This window comes from Ruditapes philippinarum, unplaced genomic scaffold, assembly GCF_026571515.1.
Source record: "Ruditapes philippinarum isolate M1 unplaced genomic scaffold, ASM2657151v2 ctg7984_1_1_1_1, whole genome shotgun sequence".
Classification (NCBI taxonomy): Eukaryota; Metazoa; Mollusca; class Bivalvia; order Venerida; family Veneridae; genus Ruditapes; species Ruditapes philippinarum.
This window is the reverse complement of record NW_026859521.1, coordinates 6,624-32,215: the sequence shown is the minus strand read 5'-3', so window position 1 is coordinate 32,215 and position 25,592 is coordinate 6,624. Positions and strand designations below refer to the sequence as shown.

General features: G+C 32.1%; 2 protein-coding genes and 1 long non-coding RNA gene across 3 annotated transcripts; 1 reads left to right on the top strand and 2 right to left on the bottom strand.

Moving 5' to 3' along the window:
• The first annotated feature begins 231 nt into the window (after positions 1 to 231).
• On the top strand, positions 232 to 6,268 carry LOC132756806 (uncharacterized). The gene is made up of 5 exons (XM_060747942.1): positions 232 to 540; positions 1,932 to 2,061; positions 2,481 to 2,663; positions 3,022 to 3,189; positions 4,142 to 6,268. The coding sequence occupies exons 1-5, from the start codon at positions 403 to 405 to the stop codon at positions 5,050 to 5,052; spliced, it is 1,530 nt and encodes a 509-aa protein (XP_060603925.1). The 5' UTR covers positions 232 to 402; the 3' UTR covers positions 5,053 to 6,268.
• Positions 6,269 to 12,504: 6,236 nt separating this feature from the next.
• Positions 12,505 to 14,853, bottom strand: LOC132756804 (uncharacterized). Its single transcript, XR_009629377.1, has 2 exons — positions 14,616 to 14,853; positions 12,505 to 13,397 (listed from the first exon to the last, which is right to left on the bottom strand). It is a non-coding gene; the product is annotated as an uncharacterized LOC132756804 (long non-coding RNA).
• Positions 14,854 to 17,625: 2,772 nt separating this feature from the next.
• Positions 17,626 to 25,068, bottom strand: LOC132756803 (uncharacterized). Its single transcript, XM_060747941.1, has 5 exons — positions 24,691 to 25,068; positions 21,887 to 22,016; positions 21,186 to 21,368; positions 20,027 to 20,194; positions 17,626 to 19,560 (listed from the first exon to the last, which is right to left on the bottom strand). Exons 1-5 carry the CDS (start codon positions 24,859 to 24,861, stop codon positions 18,653 to 18,655), a joined length of 1,560 nt encoding a protein of 519 aa, XP_060603924.1. The 5' UTR covers positions 24,862 to 25,068; the 3' UTR covers positions 17,626 to 18,652.
• Between the last annotated feature and the right edge of the window lie 524 nt (positions 25,069 to 25,592).

Sequence of the window (25,592 nt, the reverse complement as noted above, 5' to 3'; positions counted from 1 at the left end):
TTTAACTTATATGGATATAAAAATCTAAAAAAAATAACAAAAATGTCCAATTTATAGAATTAATGAAGTTTTTATAGCCTCCTTGAAATTTTGTAAAAATCAAGTTAGACCAGTGTTGCGTTCAGCCATCGAGATATTAGATCTATTTTCATGAAATAAGTTTCGTAAACGCCTTTTTATCAGACTATTTTTGACATAGATAAAACTTGCAAATATGTGCCGAGTGTCTAATCACACACAAACGATAACAGACAGAAATACATGATTATATCTTATACATTTATATTGAAATAATGTCAGATTGAATTTGAATTAAGAAAGTATTGATACCGATATATAACCGTGTTAATTTGAGTAATTGAAATAGTATAAATGGAATATATGTAAATATTACACGCCAAAATGCAGTATCAAATCGAAGATGTAAGTTTTAGCATTGGAAGATTCTTTGACTTGTACCAAAACAGACTCCCCGTGGTTGTTATGGTAACACAAGGTTTCTGTGGAAACATTATCGAGGACACATTCGATCGAGAACAGGTATCTTGTCAATTAATTTCTTTTTAATCCTTAACTTTAAATCACCTTATAATTTATTCCTTCTATATTATTTAAAAATAGGATAAGAATGGAGAACAAAGGGTTACTAACGTGTGACATTGAAGGTTCCATGATAACCGCCGTATGAACACATATGCTGGTGTTTCTAAATTTAAATTTTAATCATTACAATGTTTAAATGTTGAATTTTGATTAAGTCGGTGCTAGGGAGCGCGGGGTAACTTATCATAAAGCGAGCCTGCAACATTTTCAATTTTGTCGTTTTGGGCGTTCTTTAGTGATTTCATTTTTTATCTATTTGCAAAAAATTTCTTCCAAAGGGATTATTTGGGACTATAAAATAAATGTAAAAGATTAAATACCGCTAAAACTTGCTAGAATCATAACGATGTTACACTTTTCTTTGTCCCTCTTGAAAAGTCTAAATAAAAACCGGGTCAAACTTTTCTCCTTCTGTTGTTTGTATTATTTGGTTTTAAGGCAAACCAACACAATTTAAGTCATATGGTGTCGAAACAGGCAAGATTATTTAGACTTATCCCCGGGTGTAACAAACATAAAGCCGCACATGGGGTTAAAACCACCTCATCTTACCTCCTGGATCTTAGAGATGTACAAACTCATGTTATTCGAATCCATTTAGCCGTCTCTTACGGTGACGCAAAGATAAACGGTGGCTGTAATTTTGATGCCTTAACACTAAAAAGCACCCCCTCAGCCATAAGGGTGATTTATACCTTCCCGTTCTTTTTTATTTCCCGTTAAAAATTCGGGATATTTTCTATTCTAGATTTTCTATACTAAAAATAGCTGGTTTCCTCGTGTTGCTATATTTTAATTTCTAAGTGTCTTCGGCATTATTGACCCTAGTATCTAAAATAGTACAGTTTAAGCTATTGTTAATGTCTTTAAAGACCAACTTTGCAACAGAATAAGGTCAATTATGTTTTCAATCAATATTCCTTTTCACAATCCATTTATTAAATTTGCTTATTGATATAGTTAAATGGAATCTTTACATAACACATGCACATATATATACATATACTTTTTTGTTTGAGGAGTAAAACAAAGAATGTTTACAATACTGATGCTTATAATGACGTTTTACTTGTACATTACATTACTCTCTATAAACCTTAGCTTCATTACATTACTCTCTATAAACCTTAGCTACATTACATTACTCTCTATAAACCTTAGCTTCATTACATTACTCTCTATAAACATAACCGAATTACATTATTCTCTATAAACCTTAGCCTCATTACATAACTCTCTATAAACATAGCCACATTACATTACTCCCTATAAATAAAGCCACATTATATACCTCTCATCCGAATTTATATTTTTTTCATTTAAAATAGGTGATGATTATCAATGGAATATCAAGACAGGAGCGTGTGTTGGCAAAGTGTGTAATGCATGGTATACCAAAATTGTTGAGTATCCCCGAAGACTACACTGAAAATTTATGCATAATTAAAAGTGGGATAGGTAAAACACTGCATTAAAAACAAATACTTTAGTTAAGTGATAATTGTGGACACAGAATTTTTCATTGAAAACTGGTAATCACTGCAGTCAATATCAGACTTTGTTTTAGTATTTATCGATTCTTTTAAATATATCATCACGAAGCTATCTTTTAGATCCTTTTTTATAGCACATGGGTTATATAATTTGCCGGTGAAGAGCGGTAGTTTAAGGCGAATTCTTGCAACATATAAGTTATGTTTACTAATTTTCAGTCATTTCATAAAGTCTTTCGGAACATTAGAGCATCATTTAGCTCGCAACAAGGTTACTTCATTACATTTGTATTAACTACTTTAACACGAGTCTATAGAGAAACACAACCCCTATCATATTTACGCATTGTTTCATATATGAGTTTATTCATATTCTTAATTTAGTCGGAGAAGAGTCTTCACTTTACAACATACTACGATCTAACAGCTTGCCATTATGGGTACAGTTCCCAGCTGACCGTGTGCTTACAGTTTGTAACAAGAGCATCAATACAAACGACATTCCTCCTTGGCAGCTCACAAAACGTTTTGACGAAGTCTATTTCCTTGCAAATACTATCGTAGACGGTAGGAGTTTTAAGTTTTAAATGAACTGATATCAATATTTTGACAAGGAATCCTATGAAAATACCAACAGATGTGGCAATGGACATTAAATATTTTCTTTCACTTTGAAGACACACACTTTGATCTTACTCGTAAAATACCATAAAAGCAGGCGCCGCATCTAGTATATTTACCCCTTTTTGTTCATATGTACCACTAGGAAGTCCTATGCAAATGAATATGAATAAGTCATAATAAATTAATCTACCGGACAATACTGTGAGTGCGTGTGTGTGCGTCGTTATATATTAGATACATAACGAAACAAAAACCTATGTGCATTTTTTTTTCAAGTTTATATATATAAATATATTTGTAGGTCAACTATGGACAGAAGTGATTCCTGTGCCTTTATACCTGTCCAAGCTTAGCCTATCGGTTGTCACAGGACTCAAAGGACAGTCTGTTGATAGATGGAGGGTATACTTCGACCATTTGGTTTACAAATGCTCGGCTATTGAATATGATCAGCACTTTGGAAATCCTAGTGCGTATTCTAGTTACTTATAAGTTTCTTCAGAACATGTTTATTTAGTTGTACTTTACCTCAATTTTCTAACCTATAATTGTTAAATAGTTGCCATCCAATGAAAGATATGAAGATATGTGGTCAGAAAAACAACCTGTTTGTAACAAAGTTTATTTGTCTAGTCGGTACGATAAATGTATTTCATTCATCTCAATTCAATTCAATTTCAAGAATTTATTAAGAAAGTTATATATAGATCTAATCAAGGCTGAAATTACCTGAAATAGAATTGATTTTATTTTAAAAATCAAAAGAAATTATTTTATTTGTAAATATCGGCAGTAGAGTGTTTGATTAATTTTCTTTTGTGACAGTACCTAAAATACATACGGAATATTATGTTGCAGTAGCTTTTTGAGGCTTTGTATTTTGCTACGAGCAGCGTATCTCGCAAGACCGAAGGTCGAGCGATATGTCAATTTTCCAACGCTGCGAGTAGAAAAATACATAGCCTCAGAAAGCTACATCACCATAATTTTTCTTTTATGATATACCTTTTCGTTTTAAGCAGCAAATGAAATGTAGTTGTCAAGAAATAAATTCATGACTGACGGATGATTACTAAAATTTTGCAAACCGGCCACGGCTTTAACAATTCTGGTTCCCATTTCTAAATGCAACGTTATACAAAGCTAAGATCGGAATCAACGTCAAAAATAGTCCGACATTTCCATATATGGTACCGTATTTGTCACTTACATAATACGGAAGTTTCTATCCGTTGAATTTGCGCTTCAAGATTTGCGTTTATTTTAGGGAGAAATCTTTTAGGTATATAATAAAATCATTTAACCTTTAGACAAATTATATAGGTTCAAGACTAAATGTAAATGCAAATGTCGGTTTCTTCAATATTTTCTTATCTGATACAAATGTAAAATATAATTTCATCATATTTTTATTTTTGCAGATATTGCTGAATATGACCAGTCGTCTATACATTCTACCACAGAGATGCCATACTGTGAACCTAAATTGTATTCTGATATAGTACGCTTAGTTGAAGGTCCGCCTTTTAAAGTTACACCACATCCTTGTGTCCCGCTGAGAAGCAATAGGAAGCCAGACACAAATACTAAAGTTGCCATTCAAGCAAGGCCTTTACCACCTCTCCCTGAAGATATTCCAAAAAACAAACAGCATAAATCGAACCAATCGGATACAACAGAACTATCCGAAAGAGTGAGCAATATGTACATCACGCCTGAACACCAAACAGAAGGTGATGAAAAGAAATCTTCTTATTTTGATTTACCTAAAAGATCATCATCACCTGAACCGGATTATGATCAGAGAGAAGAAAGTGAAGAATGTAAGTCAGCTAATCCCAAACCACCTGCTCCAGCACCAAGATTTATTTTTCCTAAATCCGCCCAAAACACACCGAAGCAAACAACAGATTATTCTAATGAAAATGAGAGTTTTAACGCAAAACATTCGTCTATCCGGAAAACAGAAAGTAACCCACAATACGACAACGATATTCCTAGAGCAACGTTAAAACCAAAACCCCGAAGTCATGTACGACATTCGAAGGAAGCACCACAAATAGCGATACCAGGTCGAACTATTAGACCTTTTGAGTACAGACACACTAAGGATACAGTTATGAATGTTGAAAGTCTTTCTATTCATGAAGTGACTGAATACCTAAAAGTTCTTAACCTTGGTCAATATGCTGAGACGTTTAGAAACAATATGATTGATGGTATGATACTGATAGGTCTCTCTGAGAAGATGTTACGAGAAGACTTTGGCATGAATGGAGTAGAAGCATTTAGACTTTTAAAGTTTGCAAAAGAAGGATATATACCCAATTAAGTAATGTAAAGCAAATACTTTAACAAACTTGCAATCAAAATGAAAGGTGCCTGGCAATTCCCAAGGACCCGAATGGGCAGATGTTGCTCATGTTACGAAGAGAAATAACATTTGCCCATGCATTATTTGAACAACTGTTTGGATACAATTTACAAAAAGTGATTTCTTTTTGCAAAGTTTTTTGGCCGAAGATTACTGAATTGCAAACAGTTGTAAAGGAAATACGAAGTACATGTAATTCAATATTCGCAAAAATGATGTAAAGAATTGTAAATAATTCTTTTTCATGACTTCTAGTAGAATCATTTGCGATTTAATTCTTTAAAAGCCTGGAGAAACGTATTTTTCATGTGTAATTATGATTTTTTTATAGATTTTACTAAACAATGTGATTTTATATGACGCAATTTAAGTGTGCAACATTTTAGAAATATCACAAAGGAAGAATGGAAGTCTGTACTATAATATTATTAACGGAAAACAGTTAAACTAATCTAAATTACACCTCCGATTACCCCCTGTCTTAGTAAAACATTCGAAAACAGCTTAAAATGTGTATTCATAACAAGTTGTTTTTGACAGTTTTTTTTTTAAATTTGGAACGCCATTACCACTTTAATTGCGAGGAATTACGTAAAATTAATTCTGAATACTTAAATTATGTTTTCTTGTTAAATGAATATACAAGGTTATTTAATTTTTTAATAGTTTTTATTTGTTTGGGTCATCAGACAAAACAAATAATGGTAGCGGGATTACAGACCCTGATATGTTTATTTGCAAAATCCGCAAGTAGTCCGAACTCCTCGAAGCGGTTACTTCCCTTTATAAGTACACTAACCGGGAGATCACTGCGTAAAGTTTGTCAAATGACAGGCTCATTAATTTTCAAGCCTTCTCGGGGAAGAAAAAATAGTTCCCGATTGGTCGAAGATTTCTAATATTGTGTAATTCTGATATTAAAACATCATGATTATTTACATTAGTATTAAACAACAGGTTTACCGTGAACAAAATATCTCGAAATTAATAAAGATTACAAACCCGAATTAAGAATAATATGGTTTTCTTCAGGCTGTTTTCTAATTAGCCTAGCCAATTTACTACAGTTATAACACTGGAAGTAGCATTGGGTGGCACTATACAAAAGAACACCTTTCTGTTATTCTGAGACCCAAACAAATCCAGCGCCTTCTGTGCTTTGATATATATATATATATATATTATATATATATATATATATATATATATATATATATATATTCATGAATAACACAGAACGAATAGGAATATACCAGAGTAAAATGTTATTTTTATTTCTTGTAAATCTTCTTGATGGTAGCTTTGAGTTTACTTACAATTCCGATGCTTGTATTTCCATGCTATTTTATATATAATTTTGTTCTGTTTTATGTTTGGCCGGGAGTTGGCGGTTTTGTTCCTATTCATTCTGTGTTATTCATGAATAGATCACTCTATCTTCGACTTGTTAAATAACATTTACTTTCATTGATGTTATTAAGTGTTTATGTGTAGTCCCGCATAACATTCGTGTTTGATATATAATTTCAATTGTGTAACTGACTTATTATTGTTTACGTGTCTGCTAGCTCTAATAAATGATATTATTATTTGAAATTGCCTTTTTGGTTTTGACATAATTTCTAAAATATGAATTTCAAAATATGCTACTTTCAACAAATATTCTCTCAAAGTCTATCGTGCAAATATGATATTGAGCTATCTCAATAATCACTCAATATAATCCAATCCAGGCGTAACAACTAAGGTATGTCAAACAAGTTTACTGATTATTTTTGTCTTGTTTACATTCCACCTATTTGTTCAAAGATTTTTTACGATAAAGATTTTGATTTTTATGAGGAAATTGAAAAAGGGATAGAAAAATATAATCAGATTGGCAAACATACGTAACAGGGGATTTAAATAGCAGAACTGGAAATTTAATTGACATTTTAAATTTTGACAAATACATAGATCATGATCACATAGATATTGATTTATTATTATCAAGCCAATATATTCCGATTCGCTATAATGCCGACAGTGCAATTGATACAAACGGTCAGAGACTAATTTCACTTTGCAAATCGACCAATCATTTAATCGCAAACGACCGGATATTTAATTCGCAGGGATACACTTTTTAGCTCACCTGTCACAAAGTGACAGGGTGAGCTTTTGTGATCGCTTTTTGTCCGGCGTCCGTCCGTCGTCCGTCCGTCCGTAAACTTTTACTTTAAATGACATCTCCTCATAAACCACTAGGCCAATTTCATCCAAACTTCACGGGAATGTTCCTTTGGTGGTCACCTTTAAAAATTGTTCAAAGAATTTAATTCCATGCAGAACTCAAAAAACTTTAAATATCTTCTTTTAAAAAACCCTAAGAGCTAGAGCTTAGATATTTTGCATGAAACATCTTCTAATGAGTGTCTACCAAGTTTGTTCAAATAAAAGCCCTGGGGTCAAAATTGGCCCCGCCCCAGGGGGTCATTGAATTTCCCTATATGCATATAGTAAAAACCTAAAAATCTTCTTTTAAAGAACTCAAAGAGCTAGAGCTAAGATATTTAGCATGAAACATGTTGTAATGGGTGTCTACCAAGTTTGTTCAAATAAAAGCCCTGGGGTCAAAATTGGCCCCGCCCCTCGGGTCATTGATTTTCCTTATATGTGTATATCAAAAACTTAAAAAATCTTCTTTGATAAAACCCAAACAGCTAGAGATTAGATATTAAGCACGAAACATCTTCTAGTGAGTGTCTACCAAGTTTGTTCAAATAAAAGCCCTGTGGTCAAAATTAGCCCCGCCCCAGGGGCTCTTTGATTTTCCTTGTATGCATATAGTAAAAACTTAAAAAATCTTCTTTTAAAGAACCCAAAGAGCTAAAGCTAAGATATTTAGCATGAAACATCTTCTAATGAGTGTCTACCAAATTTGTTCAAATTAAAGCCCTGGGGTCAAAATTGGCCCCGCCCTGGGGATCATTGATTTATTTATATGTATATAGCAAAAACTTAGAAAATCTTCTTTGAAAAACCCAAATAGCTGGAGTTTAAATATTAAGCATGAAACATCTTCTTGTGAGTGTCTACAAAGTTTGTTCAAATAAAAGCCCTGGAGTCAAAATTGGCCCCGCCCCGGGTCTTATTGATTTTCCTTATTTGTTCGTAGCAAAAACTTAAAAATCTTCTTTGAAAAAACCCAAATAGCTAGAGTTTAGATATTAAGCATGAAACATCTTCTAGTAAGTGTCTACAAAGTTTGTTCAAATAAAAGCCCTGGGGTCAAAACTGGCCCCGCCCCAGGGGGGTCATTGGTTTTAACTATATGTGTATAGTAAAAACTTAAAAAATCTTCTTTTAAAAAAACCCAATGAGCTAGAGCTTAGATGTTTAGCATGAAACATCTTCTTATGGGTGTCTACCAAGTTTGTTCAAATAAAAGCCCTTGGGTTAAAATTGGCAGTGCCGGGGGGAGGGGGGGGGGTAGATCGTTGTTTTCATTATATGTGTGTAGTAAAAACTTAACATCGTGAAACATCTTCTAATGGGTGTCTTCCAAGTTTGTTCAAATAAAAGCCCTGGGGTTTAAACTGGCCCCGCTCCGGGTTCCTTTATACAGGTGAGCGACCTCAGGGCCATCATGGCCCTCTTGTTCTTCGTCCCGTGGCCTTAGCGTTACGGATTATTTACTTGTAGATAATAACAGTTTACACACTTTAAGCAGTTTTTATGTTGATGAATGGTCAAATTTATCTGATCATGCTGCACTTTGTTTTAGTTTCAATTGTAAAAGATATATAAATGATAATTATTTGATTTCAAATGATTCATGTACGCATAATGAAAGAAAGATAATATGGGATGAGGAAAAGGTTAGCGTTTTTAAAAACGCGATTTTGACTGATGTAAATAAGTTAAAGACTGATAATAGTCGTTCAATGTCTGTAAATATCCGGGTTATTTGTCTAACTGACATTTTATATAAAAATGCCATGGAAATATTCGGTAAAATTATATCTTTTTCAAATGTAAATATAAGACATCATTTAAATAAACAAAAATGGTTTGATGACGAATTCTATTCCATAAAAAAGGAGTTCAAAAAAGCTAGAAATTTATTTGTTAAAAACAATAATCAAGAAAACAGACATAATTTTGTAAAAATGCGCACTAAATACAATAAGATTAAATCAAAGGCAAAATATAAGCATACATTACAAGAAGGTAAAAAGCTTGAAAATATTGCATGTACCGATCCCCGAAAATTTTGGAAATCTATCAAAAAATGTTTGAAAAAGAACACCAAAAATAATGATATAGGAATAGAAAATCTTCATGAACATTTTCCTACATAGTTTGATGAAAATGTTGAGGAAACATACTTTGTTAATGATGAAACATTTGAAAATATACAGGATGAAGATTTAGATTCACCGATATCTGAAAATGAAATTTATAAAGCTGTATTAAACAAATAATTTTAAAGCTTATTAAATCTTCATACAGTGTATAAATATTTGAAAATGGACAATACCCGGAAATCTGGGGAGAAGGATATATTTTTCCAATATTTAAAGGGGGTGACCCAAAACTAGCAAACAATTACCGTGGTATAACACTTAACAATATTTTATCTAAGATTTATTCTCAGGTTCTACTTAATCGGCTAGCAATATGGACTGAAAAAAAACGAAAAACTTGTAAATAGTCAATTTGGCTTCCAAAGTGTAAGAGCACAGTTGATTGTATATTCCTTTTACACTCAATTATTTCAAAAGTCATATATTCGGATAAAAAACTGTACTCCATATTTATTGATTATGAAAAATGTTTCGACAAAATTAATCGTTCTTTTCTTTGGCAAAAACTTATAACAGAAAATGTAAGTACTAAAATGGTAAAAGCTATAAAAGCAATGTACACTGTAGTACGAGCATCTATTAAATATAATGGGGTAGTACATAATGATGTTATAAACTCTCATCAAGGCGTAAAGCAGGGAGACCCCAGTTCTTCTGTATTGTTCATGATGTTCGTAAATGATCTAATGAGTAATATAAATGCAGACCTTGATTAAATGAGCTTAGTCTATTTTTGATTTTATATGCTGATGACCAAGTATTATTTGCTACAAATCCCGACACCTTACAAAGCATGCTTAAGGACATCGAAATATACTGTAATACCTTTGGACTTAAAATAAACATAGTTAAAACCAAAGTTATGATTTTCGAAAGGGGCAGACCTACACACTTTGATTTTCATCTTTATGGCAAAAAACTTGAAATAGTAACGTCTTTTAAATATTTGGGAATATACCTTTTTAAAAATGGAAATTGGTCACGAACACAAAAAAGCATAGCAGAACATGCATCGAAAGCACTTTATAGACTGTTTGCTGTTCTTCATTAATATGAATTCAAAACTAGTGAAAAATGTAACTTATTTTATTCATTAGTAGCATCAATTCTTAATTACTGTTCGGAGGTATGGGGAAATATTGAGGGTAGTGATATTGAAAAGATCCACACTAAATTTTGCAGAAAAATCCTAGTTGTTAATATATCAACAAATCTGACTATATGGAGAACTTGGTAGAGAACCAATGAAAATTGTAAGACAAATAAACATGATTCGGTATTGGTTAAAAATTCAAAAATTAGAAGACAACAAACTATTAAAACAAATGTATAATATGCTAAAACTAGATGCAGATAACAATATAACTTATAATGGCAAAAACTGGGCATATCAAATTAAAACAATATTAAACAAACTGGGTCTTTCAGATATATGGAACGATTTACATAAATATCAACATATTCCTGTCTTTGAATTTATAAAACAAAGAATATGAGACCAATATCATCAAACCTGGTTTTCAGAAATAAATAACTCTCAAAGACTTTTAACATATTGTAGGACAAAATATTCATTTTCGATCGAACCTTATCTTGATTATTACAGTTTAGAAAGACGTTTCAAAATTGCTCTTAGTAGATTTCGTCTATCATCACACAATCTTGCAATTGAGAGGGGAAGATACTATAATATTCCAAGATTAGAAAGAACTTGCAAATTTTGTCGTTCTTTACTCATTGAAAATGAATACCATTTTCTACTTACTTGCCCGATATATATAGATTTAAGACACACATTTTTGAAGCCTTATTATTTTACATGGCCAACATTGCAAAAATTTGATAAGTTAATGATGTCTCAAAACTTAGAAAAAAATTATCAATTTATCAAAATATCTATATTTTGCTAACAAACGGAGAACAGAATTAGAACAGTAGTAATCATCTATTTAAAATGAACCAACAATCTCGTGTTACTAATCAAAAGCTTCTTTGTTTAAATAATAACATTTACTGTAATCTTTATATGACCTATCACTACACATTATTATATTATTGTAGGCTAGAAGTAAATGTATATTACTTAATGCTGAAATAAATTGTTGTTGTTGTTGTTGTTGTTGTTGATTAATACCTACAGTATACAATACTATATAAAAAGTAGCCAAATCGTCTAGGAGGTGTAAAGAGCAAGGCCGAAACGTCCAGGAGGTGTAAAGACCATGGCCTTAACGTCCAGGAGGTGTAAAGTCCTAAAATCATCCACTTTCTGTTTACTGACTTTAAGTTAAACTTTCAACATAAATGGTGAATAGTAGGAAATTTTCGACAGCTTCTTATCAAAGCATTTTGATATTTGGTAAACAGCATTTACATGGTCCTATACTCTCAGTGGGTATGTCGCTCATCTACTTCCTGCTTACTGATTTAGTTAAATTTTCAACATAAATGGTCAATGGTAGGAAATTTTCGTAAGTTTTTTTTTAGCAACTACTCTTGATATTTGGTATACAGCATACACATGTGGTCCCATATTGTGGTTTTCAATTTCAGGTCTTTCGCTCATCAACTTTCTGTTTACCAACTTAGTTAAAAATTCGACAAATTTTCGAATGGTAGAACATTTCATAACATCACAGCCTCATGATATTTGGTCTACAAATGCAACTCGGCCATTTCTGTCTCTGACCCATTTTCCTGATGTGTATATAGTAAAACCTTAAAGAGCATTCTATTAAAAACCCAAAAAGCAGCCTAAAGATTAGAACATCTTCTACTGGGTGTCTATTAAGTTTGTTCAAATGAAAGCCCTTGGGACAAAATTGACCCTGCCCAGGTGGTCATTGATATTCCTTAAATGTATATTGTGATCCTCTTAGTTCACGGTACTTAACGCTATGAAGCAAGAAAGAAAAACAACACATAAAACTTATGGTACAAAATTTGTCATAAGCTGTAACATTATACATGTGACGTCCCTCTTGTGTAACGTTGGCCTGTTTACTACACAAGAAGTGCCACACGAGTTCGTCTGGGGGTTAAATTACAATTGAGGCGTATGAACACTTAAACAACTTTTATTAACTTTAACTGTTTAACCACATAGAGTAATACATACAAGACAAGAAGATTCAAGTAACTAACATTTAGCAAAATATAACATTACATGTATTACGTAGATCTAATATAAATTGTCAGTTAATATCACTGTAAACTTAAGTATAATAATTAGCGTTCTTAAACACTTAGATTCACAGAGCTGTTCCATAGAGCTATATCTCTTACTTTACTGAGTTTATTAATCAACGTAATATTTAACCAATTTAATTGTTCATCTCACACGCACTGTTTCATCAGATATACGTATTTACAAATCACACGTTTAAACAAATCACAAGGAAATTACGGCACTTAGAAACACAAACTACATTAAACACAAAATACAGTCACACTCCAAGGCACTCATTAATTCATTAACTTAACTTACGATACATTAACAACACTTAAAAGCGTTATATAGCAAATACAGTATAGTTCCGGGAATGCACAGTATTTAAACATGTTCAGTATACGCGTTTAACATAGAGATTTAGCAACTTTAACACTTGCATACATATAGATAATTTAATCGGATCTAGGTATTTACTTAAATTAACACATGAATAATTACATTGGTAAATTTGGACACTTCCGCACGATTTAGGAACTTACTATATTAAAAGAATTGATAAATACTACAGCAAAGAGTAATATATTTGAAAAAAAGCATTAAAGAATTGTATTCCCAATCATCACTTAAATTAACTAAAGTAATTTGTTGTTACCTATCCCACTTTTAATCCTGCACATTTTTTCAGTGTAGTCTTCGGGAATACTTAACAATTTTGGTATACCCTGCACCACCCACTTGGCCAATACACGCTTCTGTCTTGATATTCCATTGATAATCATCACCTGTTGTAAACGAAATAATTATAAATTCGGATGAGAGGTATATAATGTGGATTTGTTTATAGGGAGTAATGTAATGTAGTTATGTTTATAGGGAATAATGTAGTTGGGCTATTTTTATAGAGAGCACTGTAATAAGTCTATGTTTAAAGAGAAATGTTTTAATGCTATGTATATAGAGAGTAATGTAATGAGGCTATGTTTATTGAGAGTAATGAAACGAGGTTATGTTTATAGGGAGTAATGTCCTTAGGCTATGTTTATAGATAGTAATGTTATGTGGTTATTTTTATAGAGAGAAATTTAATGAGGCTATGTTTCAAGAGGGTAATTTATTGAGGCTATGTTTATAGAGTGTGATGTTATGAGGCTAGATTTAAAGAGAGTTCTGTAATGTGGTTATTTTTCTATAGAGAATAATGTTATGAGGCTTAGTTTATAGAATACTGTCATTAGGCTATATTCACAGAGAGCTGTGCAATGCGGTTATATTTATAGAGAGTAAATATCCTGAGGCTATGTTTGAAGAGGCTATGTTTTTAAGGAGTAATGTGTTTTAAGGAGTAAAATATAACAAAAATAACTTAAATTTTTAGAGGGGAAAGAAACAGAAACGGAAGTCTGGCGGGTTGCCTTTTAGGGTTAAAGCATCAGAATTAAAGCCATCGTTTATCTTTGTGTGATCCTAAGAGCTGATTAAATGTGTTCGAATTTGTTGAGTCTATGCATCGATTAGGTCCAAGCAGGATAGGTGAAGTAGTTTTAATCTAAGGTGTGGCTTTAAGTTTGTAACCCCCGGGGATAAGGTAAAATTATCTTTCATGTTTCGGCGCCTAAAATGTGTTGTTCGAAGTGAAACCAAACAAAACAAATAACTCAAGAAGTAAAGTGTGTCACGTTTTATTGGGACTTTTCAAGAGGGACAAAGAGAGTAATAACATCCATGTGACTCTAGCAAGTTTAGCAGTATTAATTCTTTTATATTTATTGCCATTAATAATCCCTTTGGGAGAATAAATTTTGCAAAACTTTGTTATCAAGTCTTATCCTGTTTTTAATATTATTTTAATATTTTGTATATATTGTTAATTGTAACATATACCTGTTTATATACTTGTTTCAAATAATAATAGTTTTATTCTATTATTTCGCAGAGAGTAAACCAGAAGGGAAATTAAAGGAAAGGATGAAAAAGAAAAGAAATAAATTTACTATTGATACCTGTTCTCGATCGAAAGTGTCCTCTATAATGTTTCCAAAGAAACCTTGTGTTACCATAACAACCACAGGAAGTTTATTTTGGTATAAGTCAAAGAATCTTCCAATGCTATAACTTACATCTTCGGTTTGAAACTGCATTTCGGCGTGTGATATTTACATATATTCCATTTATTCTATTTCAATTACTCAAATTAACATTGTGATACAATATCGATATATTGGTAAAAATACCTTCCAAATTCAATCGACATTATTTCAATATTGATGTTTAATATATAATCATGTTTTTTTCTGTTACGCAGAGATGAAAATATTTGCAAGTTTTATCTATGTTATACACTTTCTTCTCAAATTTGTTAAAAATAGATCTTATACGTATGTGCTTCCGATTTTAACTTAAACTTGTTAGCTAGTGGTATTTTAAACAAAAATGTTTTGTTTTTAACAAAATCTGACTTTTTAAAACTTTTTATTTAAAATCTACTAAATCGACTTTTATTTTTATTTTAAAGAAGTCTACATTGTCAAATAATTTTTATAAATGATCGTGTTTCGAACCTATGAATGTTTGTGTGAGCATTTCATAGTTTACATAATATCCGCAATGGGATAGAAGACAAGGTGACCATAACTTCATACCACTTACAGATATAAGAATTGAAATCAATGTGAATAAATGGTGAGTTATGTACTTCCTTGGTCAGATATAAATATTTAGATAACTGAAATGGGGACATTAATATGGTTCTACGCTTTTGTTAGTAGACAAGCTCTTGTAAGGTCTGAAGTGTTGACATCGTAAATTATGGAATTATATATATAACAATGTAATCTATTGTGAATCATAGAAACACAAAAATGTAACTGTTTATTCTTTCAATAAAAAGAAAAAAAAACGAATATATACATGATAAGAATATGGTAATGCAGGTTGTTATTAAATGCACTTGAAGCACTACCAAGGAAAACACAGCAAAAATATATATACATATATCTACACATCAAACTGAGGTTTTAAACATAGCGAGGCTGGAAATATTTTCCGAGAGTTTAATTTTATTTGATAGGTCTGAACTTTCTTATGTGATAACTAGATTCAAGATCATTTGCTCATTCCAGTTTATTTTAAAAATGATTTTCAATGTGAAAAAGGAGTTAAAACTACATGCCGCCAGATGAATCAAAATATCTTAATACAATCAAATTTGAGAAAAATGAACTAAGATGTAAGGAAAAGTAAAAGGTTTCAAGTTTCATGTAATATTTTACATATAATGGGCGATTAATGACTGATTTTTCAGTATTTATTACTAAAATTCTTCTGCGTTACTAACGCGGTAAAGGCTATTGATGCATAGTTTGACCACTTTTTGGTAATTTACGTGGTTCGCTTATCATGGAATGTCACTTCTGTGTCACATTGAAGGTTCCATGATAACCGCCGTATGAACACATCTGCGGATGTTTATAAATTCAAAATTTTACTATTTCACGTATAAATGTTGAATTCTGCTTAAGCCGGTGCTAGGGGGCGTGGACGGTAACTTGCATTTTCCAGTACCGTCCATGAACAGGCTCAATCAAACCGAGCCTGCAACATTTTCAATTTTGCCGTTTTGGGCTTTCTTTAGGGATTCAGTATTTATCTATTATATGATCACATCCGTGTTATTTGTGCCGTGTGGCGGCTGTAAAAAGTCTCCCCGTACATTTAATCAATGATGTTATATTTTCGATCCTTGAAGATCGTTCAGCACGACATTATTGTTGTGCTTGTGGTATTTTTAGTTGCAACTTTCGGCATTTTCTAGTTGGGTGGTTCCAATATTCCTTCTTGAATAATGTTGAATCACCCTTAGGATATGTTGCCTGCTTTTTAAATTTGTCTTTTGACGTCTTATCTGTGATACGCAGGCTTCATAACCTCTGATCCCCTTTCAAAATTCCATTATATTTAGTTCCGCCCATTGTTTTCTCGTTTAGGGCACACGCTTTTTATTACATGGGGACCATAAGCCGCTTATCATGGAATGGCACTTCTGTGTCACATTGAAGGTTCCATGATAACCGCCATATGAACACATCTGCGGATGTTTATAAATTCAAAATTTTACTATTTCACGTATAAATGTTGAATTCTGCTTAAGCCGGTGCTAGGGGGCGTGGACGGTAACTTGCATTTTCCAGTACCGTCCATGAGCAGGCTCAATCAAACCGAGCCTGCAACATTTTCAATTTTGCCGTTTTGGGCTTTCTTTAGGGATTCTGTATTTATCTATTGTAAGTGCCATTGATAATGTGTAAATTGCTTCCTTTTGGTAACTTCACAATATTACACATTCAAATACATTTTTAAAATTTTCATGAAAATTAACATGAATAGATCTGGAGGCGTGCTGCTTAAAATATGAAAAACGTTGAGGCGCTTTTTACTCAAATAGGGCTACAAACCGCACCGTATTATTGACTTTTAATTGTATTGTAAGTATATACTATTTTCTCCTTTTCATGTGGATCCGTTTTAAGTGTCTCAGTAGATCTAAGATTTTCAAACTTCATATTTTTAGGCCGTTTGATTTCATAAATGATTTTATTCACCTTTTCTTTATGCGTGCAACTGTGCTCGTAATTGCAATAAATTTAATGGAACTGCAATAGAGGGAAAAACAAAAAACTTTTCAGTGAAAACTTTCTTTGAATATTCTTCATGAAAATGCTGCCGGATCGACCTGCTGCCAATATAAACATCGTTTTTACACGATGATTGGTTCAAGCGCAATTTCCATCTAAGAAATTTAAATGCTACATTAAAGGTTATTGCAGCAACATTCCCTTTTCCACAGTTAAGTTTTGTCCAAATACTCCAACAAACATTAGATTTTATATGTATGAATCAATTGCTATATAGTGACATTCACTTGTTTTGGTCTTTATTAACAATTTGCATGTAATATGCTTTAGAGATTAGTTTGATGTCTAAAAAAAACCAATAAAAAAATAAAGTCACTATATTTATTAGTCGCAATTATATTTTCTTCGGTGTCAGCAGTATTCATTTATTTCACGTTGTTCATGAAAAACAACAACATGCGTTTGTAAAATGTTTACGATAAATGAAATACTTTTTTTACAGAAAAAATGAAACAAAATATAAGTCACTTGAAAAATGACGTACACATACATCACATATATGCGTAATTTGTATTCCTATAATCCAGACAACATAGAAAACATATAGATGACATAATGTAATCAAACTTCTTTAAAGTTGGAAAAAAACAAAAGATATATTATCATGATAAAAATGATATTCTGATTCAATTTAAGAACGCGTAAAATAAAAATAATTGCTCTAAAATAAGTGTTAACGATGTATTTGTAGCAGTCTAAACATTCTTTGATGGCTCAATTACCTTTTTTCCATATTGATAAAAATAACACTAAAGTATGTAATAAATTTCTCTGAACTTAAGTTGGCGTTCGCTATTATTAAACTAAAAAAATAATTTTCAGGACAACTATGAACGTAAATAAAGCAAACATATTTCGAGCATCATTGCCTTTATATTTTTGACTGTTCTCATAAAATTCAATTGCTCAAAATTATTAAGATCTACATTTTATCTTGTTTTAGACTAGTTCCTGCTACCTCTATGTAGATAAGAAACATTCACATTAACTAAAATTCAGATTATCTGTTAACTAATAAATGAATTTAATTCTAGTTTTCATTTTAAAGTGTTAAAGCTTAAAGCAAAGAGAGATAATTCGATGTGAAATAATAGCTACTATTATTATTGACAAGGTTTGATGTTCATATTTTTACCTTGCTCAATTGTATACATGTATGTTTGTCTACGTTAGATTTTTGTGAAGTTTTCGATTCCGCAGGTAATATCCGGGCTTTTAAATCAAACTTTTATTCCAAATTGTTTCGCAGTATTTGGAAACCAAGTTTAATAAATTTGCCAATCTGGGTCTGACATACACTTTTTTTATTTGACTGCAAATCTTGTATTGTATTCGTTTTATATTTTTCAAGTGGGTATATATCCTTCTCTTGCAAACTTCAAAAGTCTAAAGGCCTCTACTCCATTCATGCCAAAGTCTTCTCGTAACATTTTCTCAGTGAGACCTATCAGTATCATACCATCAATCATATTGTTTCTAAACGTCTCAGCATATTGACCGAGGTTCAGAATTTTCAAATATTCAGTAACATCATGAATAGAAAGACTTTCAACATTCATAACTGCATTCTTAGAATGTCCGTATTTCAATGTTCTGTTAGCTCGTTCTGATGTGGGAACTTGAGGTGGTTCCTGTGGATATGTTTCGTGACTGACAATTGTTGGTGTTAATGTTGCTCTAGGAATATCGTTGTTATATTTTGGATAAATCTCCGTTTTCTGACTGGACAAATGCTGTGCGCTACCACTTCGTTTTTCATCAGGATAATCTGGTGTTGGAATATGTGTGAATTGAGCAGATTGAGGAAAACCAAATTTTGGTCCAGGCGTTGGTGCCTTGCCAACGGCCGATTTAATTTCGTCTTTTTCTTCTCTCCGATCATAAAGTGGTTCGAGAGACGATTTTTGCGGAACATCAAAATAAGACGATTTGTTTAAATCTGACTGTATTTTGTATGTAGGTGTAATGTACATATTGCTCACTTTTTCGGATAATTCTGTTGTATCCAAATCTCTTTTTATCTTCGGATTAAATGTAGGTACATCCTCCGGTAAAGGTGGTAAAGGTCTTGCTTTAGTGGAAAATTTGGTATCTTTATCTTGCTTTCGATCACTTCCTAGTGGAACATAAAGATGTGGACGGGATTTTAAAGGTTGCCCTTCAACTAAGCTTATGATGCTTGAATACGATTTAGGTTCAGAGTATGACATCTTCGTAGTGAAATGTATAGTTGACGGGTCATATTCCGCAATATCTAACAATAAAAAGAAAACGATGAAATGAGAAGGATAGTAAAACTATCTGATGTTTGCAGAAGGACTACAACATATTTCTACATCAAGGAAAACAATGCACTTTTAAAAATGTAGAGACATCACACAGAAAAAAAATACAAAAATACTCGTCTTTCCGATCTACACAGATCAACCTCGTCTTTGAACGCTTTTAATAACATATCTATAATTTACAAATTATTGCAGCGAATAAAATAAGTATTTCATAAAATTGTTGGCATACTTGGTTAAATTAAAGTAAATAAAATTACGTTCTTGTAAATTAAACAGATTGGTTTTGTTGTCCGTTATCACACCTTTCATTTGACTGCAAATTTTCAATATGTTTATACACTGTTAATTGCATTACATAATGTTAACTGTGACTCTGATAGAAAAGTTTTGAAGTGAATTTAAAAAAGTATGTTTTTAAGTTGTAATACGGACTAGGATTTCCAAAATGCTGATCATATTCAATAGATGAGCATTTGTAAAGCAAATTGTCGAAGTACACCCTCCATCTATCAAAAGATTGACCTTTGAGCCCAGTTACCAACGAGAGTCTAAGTTTTGACAGGTATAAAGGTACATGAGTCACATCTGTACAAACTTGACCTGCAATATACAATTTAGTTACTCTTTGTAATCAGATACGGTAATGATAAAAAACGAAGTAAAATGTCGTGTAAATATTTGCACTTTTGTTACATTTGATCTAATTCTCGAATGAAATTGCTTTTCACTCTGTCAATATTGTCGGAAAATATATGGGTAAGACTAAGGCAGTTTCATCCTGTAAACAAAAACTGTCTTATTAGTTTTTCGTCTAGTACAGAAAATAACAAAAAGTTATAAGAGACAAAACGTATATTAAAATAATCATGAATATTTCATCAGTGAAACTTAAGTTTATTTTTACATATATGCCCTTTGATTGTATATATGATTTAGCGATTATGTTGTAATCAATCTTGAAAATCCATCAACTAGCAAGATATAGAAACATCCTTGTCAGAATATTGCAATCTGTTACAACATTTCAATAAGATACTTAAGGGGATACTCAGGCAAATTGATAATAAAAAAAATTTAAAATGATATTATATACTCAAACCACCCACGCTAAAATGATATTTTGTAAAGTCCCAGCATGAATTTATGTATTTCTATATATTTTTGGTTTGAAGCTTAAATATATCCATATATGTTGAAAAAAATTTAGGCGTCGACAGCATCACCGAGTAGTATTAAAACAAGTCACATGACGTGAACAGACCTGGAAGTTACAATAACAGATATTGTGGATATTGTATGATCGAAACAAGTATACTAGTAAGTAATTCATTTGACATGTTATTTTACCTTTCCAGAGTTCACTGTAACAACTATTATGAAATCTTACCTACGATGGTCAAGTTAGGAAACAACCATTTTATTATTTTTTAAAGTTTTGTTCCTGTGACTGCCTCGTGAATTCAGTTTGAGGTCATTTACAGAACAATGAATGAAAGAAATGAAACTTTTGCCTGTGTATCCCTTCAACATTGTTTCTACATTTGTACCTAAATGCATACACATTCATATATTCAATACGTTAAACTCCTACCGTCTATGATAGTGTTTGCAAGTAAATAGACTTCGTCAAAACGTTTTGTTAGTTTCCAGGCAGGAACACGGTTTGTATTGATGCTCTTGTTACAAACTGTAAGCACACGGTCAGCTGGGAACTGTACCCATAATGGCAAGCTGTTAGATCGTAGTATGTTGTAAAGTGAAGACTCTGCTCCAGCTTAAAAAAAAAGATGCATGTTCCAATTTAAAATGTAAATGCAATCATACATGTTTATTTTATAAAAAAATATTATCAAAAGAGTATTTGAAGGTATTATGAAATAAATCATAAGCATTTGGTAAGTAAGATAAAAATTTAGAATTCCAGACCACTTTTAAGGTGATACTACGGTATATGTAAAAGACATTATATCATTTTTATCATATGGCAATAAGTAGTCAGAAATCGTCCTTATACAAAATAAAATTCGACAATTAACCCTTGTGTTACAAAAATACATAACAACTGCAAGCTTACGGCAGCATGCTTTATTAGATATTTAATACAGCATAATATAGTATCATTAAAAAACAAAACAAATATATTTAGCCATCAGTCAATTATTTTATTATTAAAATATGTGTTGCCTGTAGAAATTTTCGTATTCAGGACGAAATAAATATTTTCAATATAGCAAAATTGTCTTCATAATCTTTATCTTACTTAAATATTATTTTTCAAAACTGATATTTTACCTATCCCATTTTTAATCACGCATAATTTTTCAGTGTAGTCATCGGGGATACTCAACAATTTTTGCATACCCTGCCATGTGCATTCTGCAACCACACGCTCCTGTCTAGATACCGCGTTTATCAACATTACCTAATATAAACAATACAAAATTTGAATAAAATAGATCAACAAGGAAGCGAGGCATTCAATGAATGCATCTTAAATAAAAGACAACCGGCAAGGGAGGGGGCTAAGCAGGAAACCAAAAAGGACTGGACACACGGGTAAAAAGCTGACGGGATGTTATAATAAAACAGGAAATCATAGAAACCCACAATGATGTGAAACATTAGAAACTTATGACTATGTTTAATCTTTATCTGATATATTTTATTTTTACTTTAATGTTAAACTTAAAAAGTTTTATCTTTATGCACTTTAATTTTTATTTATATATGATTTCTAACATACTTCTTTGTTATGAATTTAAAAAAGATAAATGTCATATAAAATTGTCATATCTAATGACAAAAAAGTACACGACTGTCATGCCGTCAATGACAGGAATTATATGGCAAATAAGGAGCAATTCCTCTTTTTTGTGTTAGTCGTGGTATAGAAATGTGCATTTCTTAAAAATATATTCATGATTTTACATAGCTTGCTTTCAATAACACGCATCTGTTTTTTTGTTTTGTTTTACATTCATAAGTATAAACTTGCTTGTAATCACGGTGTTATGCGTTTATTAATTTGTGTAATCGTTACTTTGTGACTTCAAAAAGCACATTGTTGAACGTGTTGTTATTATAAAAAGATATATTTTAGTATAAGAATGGTACACATAGTACGAATATGACAGAGTGTTCACTTAATCTGTTTATTTATGACACTACGAGATTTGCAACATGCATAGACTAAAGCAGTTTTCTTTTCTTAACACTGAAATCACTAGAATGAAATGTCCAAAACATGACAATATTTATACCATTGAGATTTGTCATGATGGACACTGAATAAAGTAATAAATCTGATTTTTTTTAGCATCGACTTAAGTAGTATTCAGTCTTTATAACTAGTAACAAGAGCCATGTCAACATGGCCATCCCCCGCCGAATATGTGAATGTATATGTAGTAGAGCAGGATAATTCAATTTTAAGAGGTCTTTTGGTAATGAAAACTGATGGCTGAAGTGATTACAGATTTGAAACATATGTGAATACTGATGGCTGAAAATAACAAAGGGCAATAACTGAAAAATAATGCAGGGCAGGTTATCATTCTTGTGTGCTGCACCCCTCCTCAGTAAAATCTATCCACCAATGAAGTTTTAAGTTGATACTTCAAATACTTTTGAGATAAGCTCCCGACAAAATAGTATGAAAAAGAACAAAAAGCAATAACTCAAAAATTATATAGGGAAGAGTTATCATTCTTGCGCACAGCATTCCTCCTCAATAAGATCTATCCACCTATGACATTTCATGTTGACATCTCAAACACTTTTGAGTTATGCTCCACTCAGGTTTGTTTTTTTTGTTTGTTGTGGGTTTAACTTCACATCGACACAGTATAGGTCATATCGCGACGTTCCAGCTTTACTGGTAGAGGAAGACCTCAGGTGCCCTTCCCTGCATATTTCAGGCACGAACGAGCACCTGAGTAGAACCACCGACGTTCCGTAAGCTAGCTGGATAGCTTCCTCAAATGAAAGAATCCAAAGTCCCTTTCGGGATTCGAACCCACAGCGGTGAGGAGCAAGTGATTTGAAGTCAACGACCTCAACCAGTCGGCCACGGACGCCCCGCCACTCAGGTAAAAAATTAAGTATGAAGAATAACAAAGGGCAATAACTCAAAAAATTATGAAAGGTAGAGTTATCATTCTTGTGCACTGCACACCTCCTGAGTGAGATCTATGCACCTATGAAGTTTCATGTTGATATCTCAACGGCCTTTTGAGTAATGCTCTGGACAAAAATTAATTTTGAAATTTAACAAAGGGCAATAACTCAAAAATTATGCAGGGTAGTTATCATTCTTGTGCACTGCACTCCTCCTCATTGAGATCCATCCCCCTATGAATTTCAAGTTGATACTTCAAATACTTTTTGGGATAAGCTCCTGAAAAAAATAGTATGAAAAAGAACAAAGGGCCATAACTCAAAAATTATATAGGGAAGAGTTATCATTCTTGCGCACAGCATTCCTCCTCAATAAGATCAATCCACCTATGACATTTCATGTTGACATCTCAAACACTTTTTTAGTTATGCTCCACTCAGGTGAAAAATTAAGTATGAAAAAAAAAACAAACAAAGGGCAATAGTTAAAAAATTATGAAAGGTAGAGTTATTATTCTTATTCACTGCACACCTCCTGAGTGAGATATATGCACCTATGAAGTTTCATGTTGATATCTCAAAGACGTTTTGAGTTATGCTCTGGACAAACATTAATTTTGAAAAATAACAAGGGGCAATAACTCAAAAATTATGCAGGGTAGAGTTATTATTCTTGTGCACTGCACTAGTTCTCAATGAGGTCTATTTACCTATGAAGTTTCAAGTTGATACCTCAAATACTTTTTGAGATATGCTCCGGACAAAAATGTCGGATGGAAGGACGGACGGACGGAAGGACGGACGAAGACTATTTCTATATCCCCCGTCGCTTTTCGGCGGGGGATAATAGTATTGCCATCAAAAAATCCATTTTTCTTCTAATATGCGGATTCAAAACGAGTAATCGAGAACGTAAGATACATAAAAAGATAAAAAGATAAATTAAAGGATAAAAATTAAAACAAAGTAATAAAACACACCTGTTCTCGATCGAAGGTGTCCTCGATAATTTCTCCATAAAAACCCTGTGTTACCATAACTACCACAGGGAGTTTATTTTGGTATAAGTCAAAGAATCTTCCAATGCTGTAACTTACTTCTTCGATTTGAAACTGCATTTTGGCGACAAACTTGCATTTACTTACATACATGTATATTCCGTTTATATCATCTTAATTACTCCAATAAGCATGTTGATTTGATTTTTCAGCATTGTGATACAATATATATACATGTATATATTTATGAATACTTTATATTCAAACTAAATGATATTTGATTGAACTTCATGATAATACAGACGTATCAACTATAATCATTTATTTCTTCCTCTTATCAGCTTTGTGTGTTTATTAAACTCACCAATCAAATTTACAGGCATTCACAGGCATTATCTATGCCTTATACTATCACAAAAATGAATGTACGTGTAGTACATTTTAATTATTTAAACGTTTCTGATTTACGATGTAACTTGTCAGTTAGTGGTTATTGGATCCATAATGTTTGATTTTATTTGAATTCAATATTTCCTTATTATACTCAATAATCAGAAGATATTCATACCGAATGTTTTGACTGAATTAAAAGAGAGAAGACGATTTAACCTTTTGAGAAGTAAATAACTCAACAAAGAAATTGTAGACAGCTTTAAAACTTTAGTGTACGTGTTAGACAAATCGAACGAAAGATACCTTTACAGTGTGTTCTTTATGTTAGATTTTTAATCGATTCACAATGTAATGTGATACAGTAAAAACCCTCAATTAAGACCACCATCGGGACTGGGCCAAAGTGGTCTTAATTGCGGGGGTGGTCTTAATTGTGGATATTCTTATAATTGCTTATGGTCTATTTTAGTCATTTTGTCTTAACAAACAAT

Excerpts from the sequence above, each read along its gene's own strand:
- LOC132756806 (XM_060747942.1), top strand. The coding sequence starts at position 403 with ATGCAGTATCAAATCGAAGATGTAAGTTTTAGCATTGGAAGATTCTTT. Across the intron at positions 2,062-2,480 it reads CATAATTAAAAGTGGGATAG|TCGGAGAAGAGTCTTCACTT; the intron begins GTAAAACACTGC and ends TTCTTAATTTAG. Across the intron at positions 2,664-3,021 it reads TGCAAATACTATCGTAGACG|GTCAACTATGGACAGAAGTG; the intron begins GTAGGAGTTTTA and ends ATATATTTGTAG.
- LOC132756803 (XM_060747941.1), bottom strand. The coding sequence starts at position 24,861 with ATGTATGTAAGTAAATGCAAGTTTGTCGCCAAAATGCAGTTTCAAATC. Across the intron at positions 22,017-24,690 it reads ACACCTTCGATCGAGAACAG|GTAATGTTGATAAACGCGGT; the intron begins GTGTGTTTTATT and ends TGTTTATATTAG. Across the intron at positions 20,195-21,185 it reads TGCAAACACTATCATAGACG|GTCAAGTTTGTACAGATGTG; the intron begins GTAGGAGTTTAA and ends TGTATATTGCAG.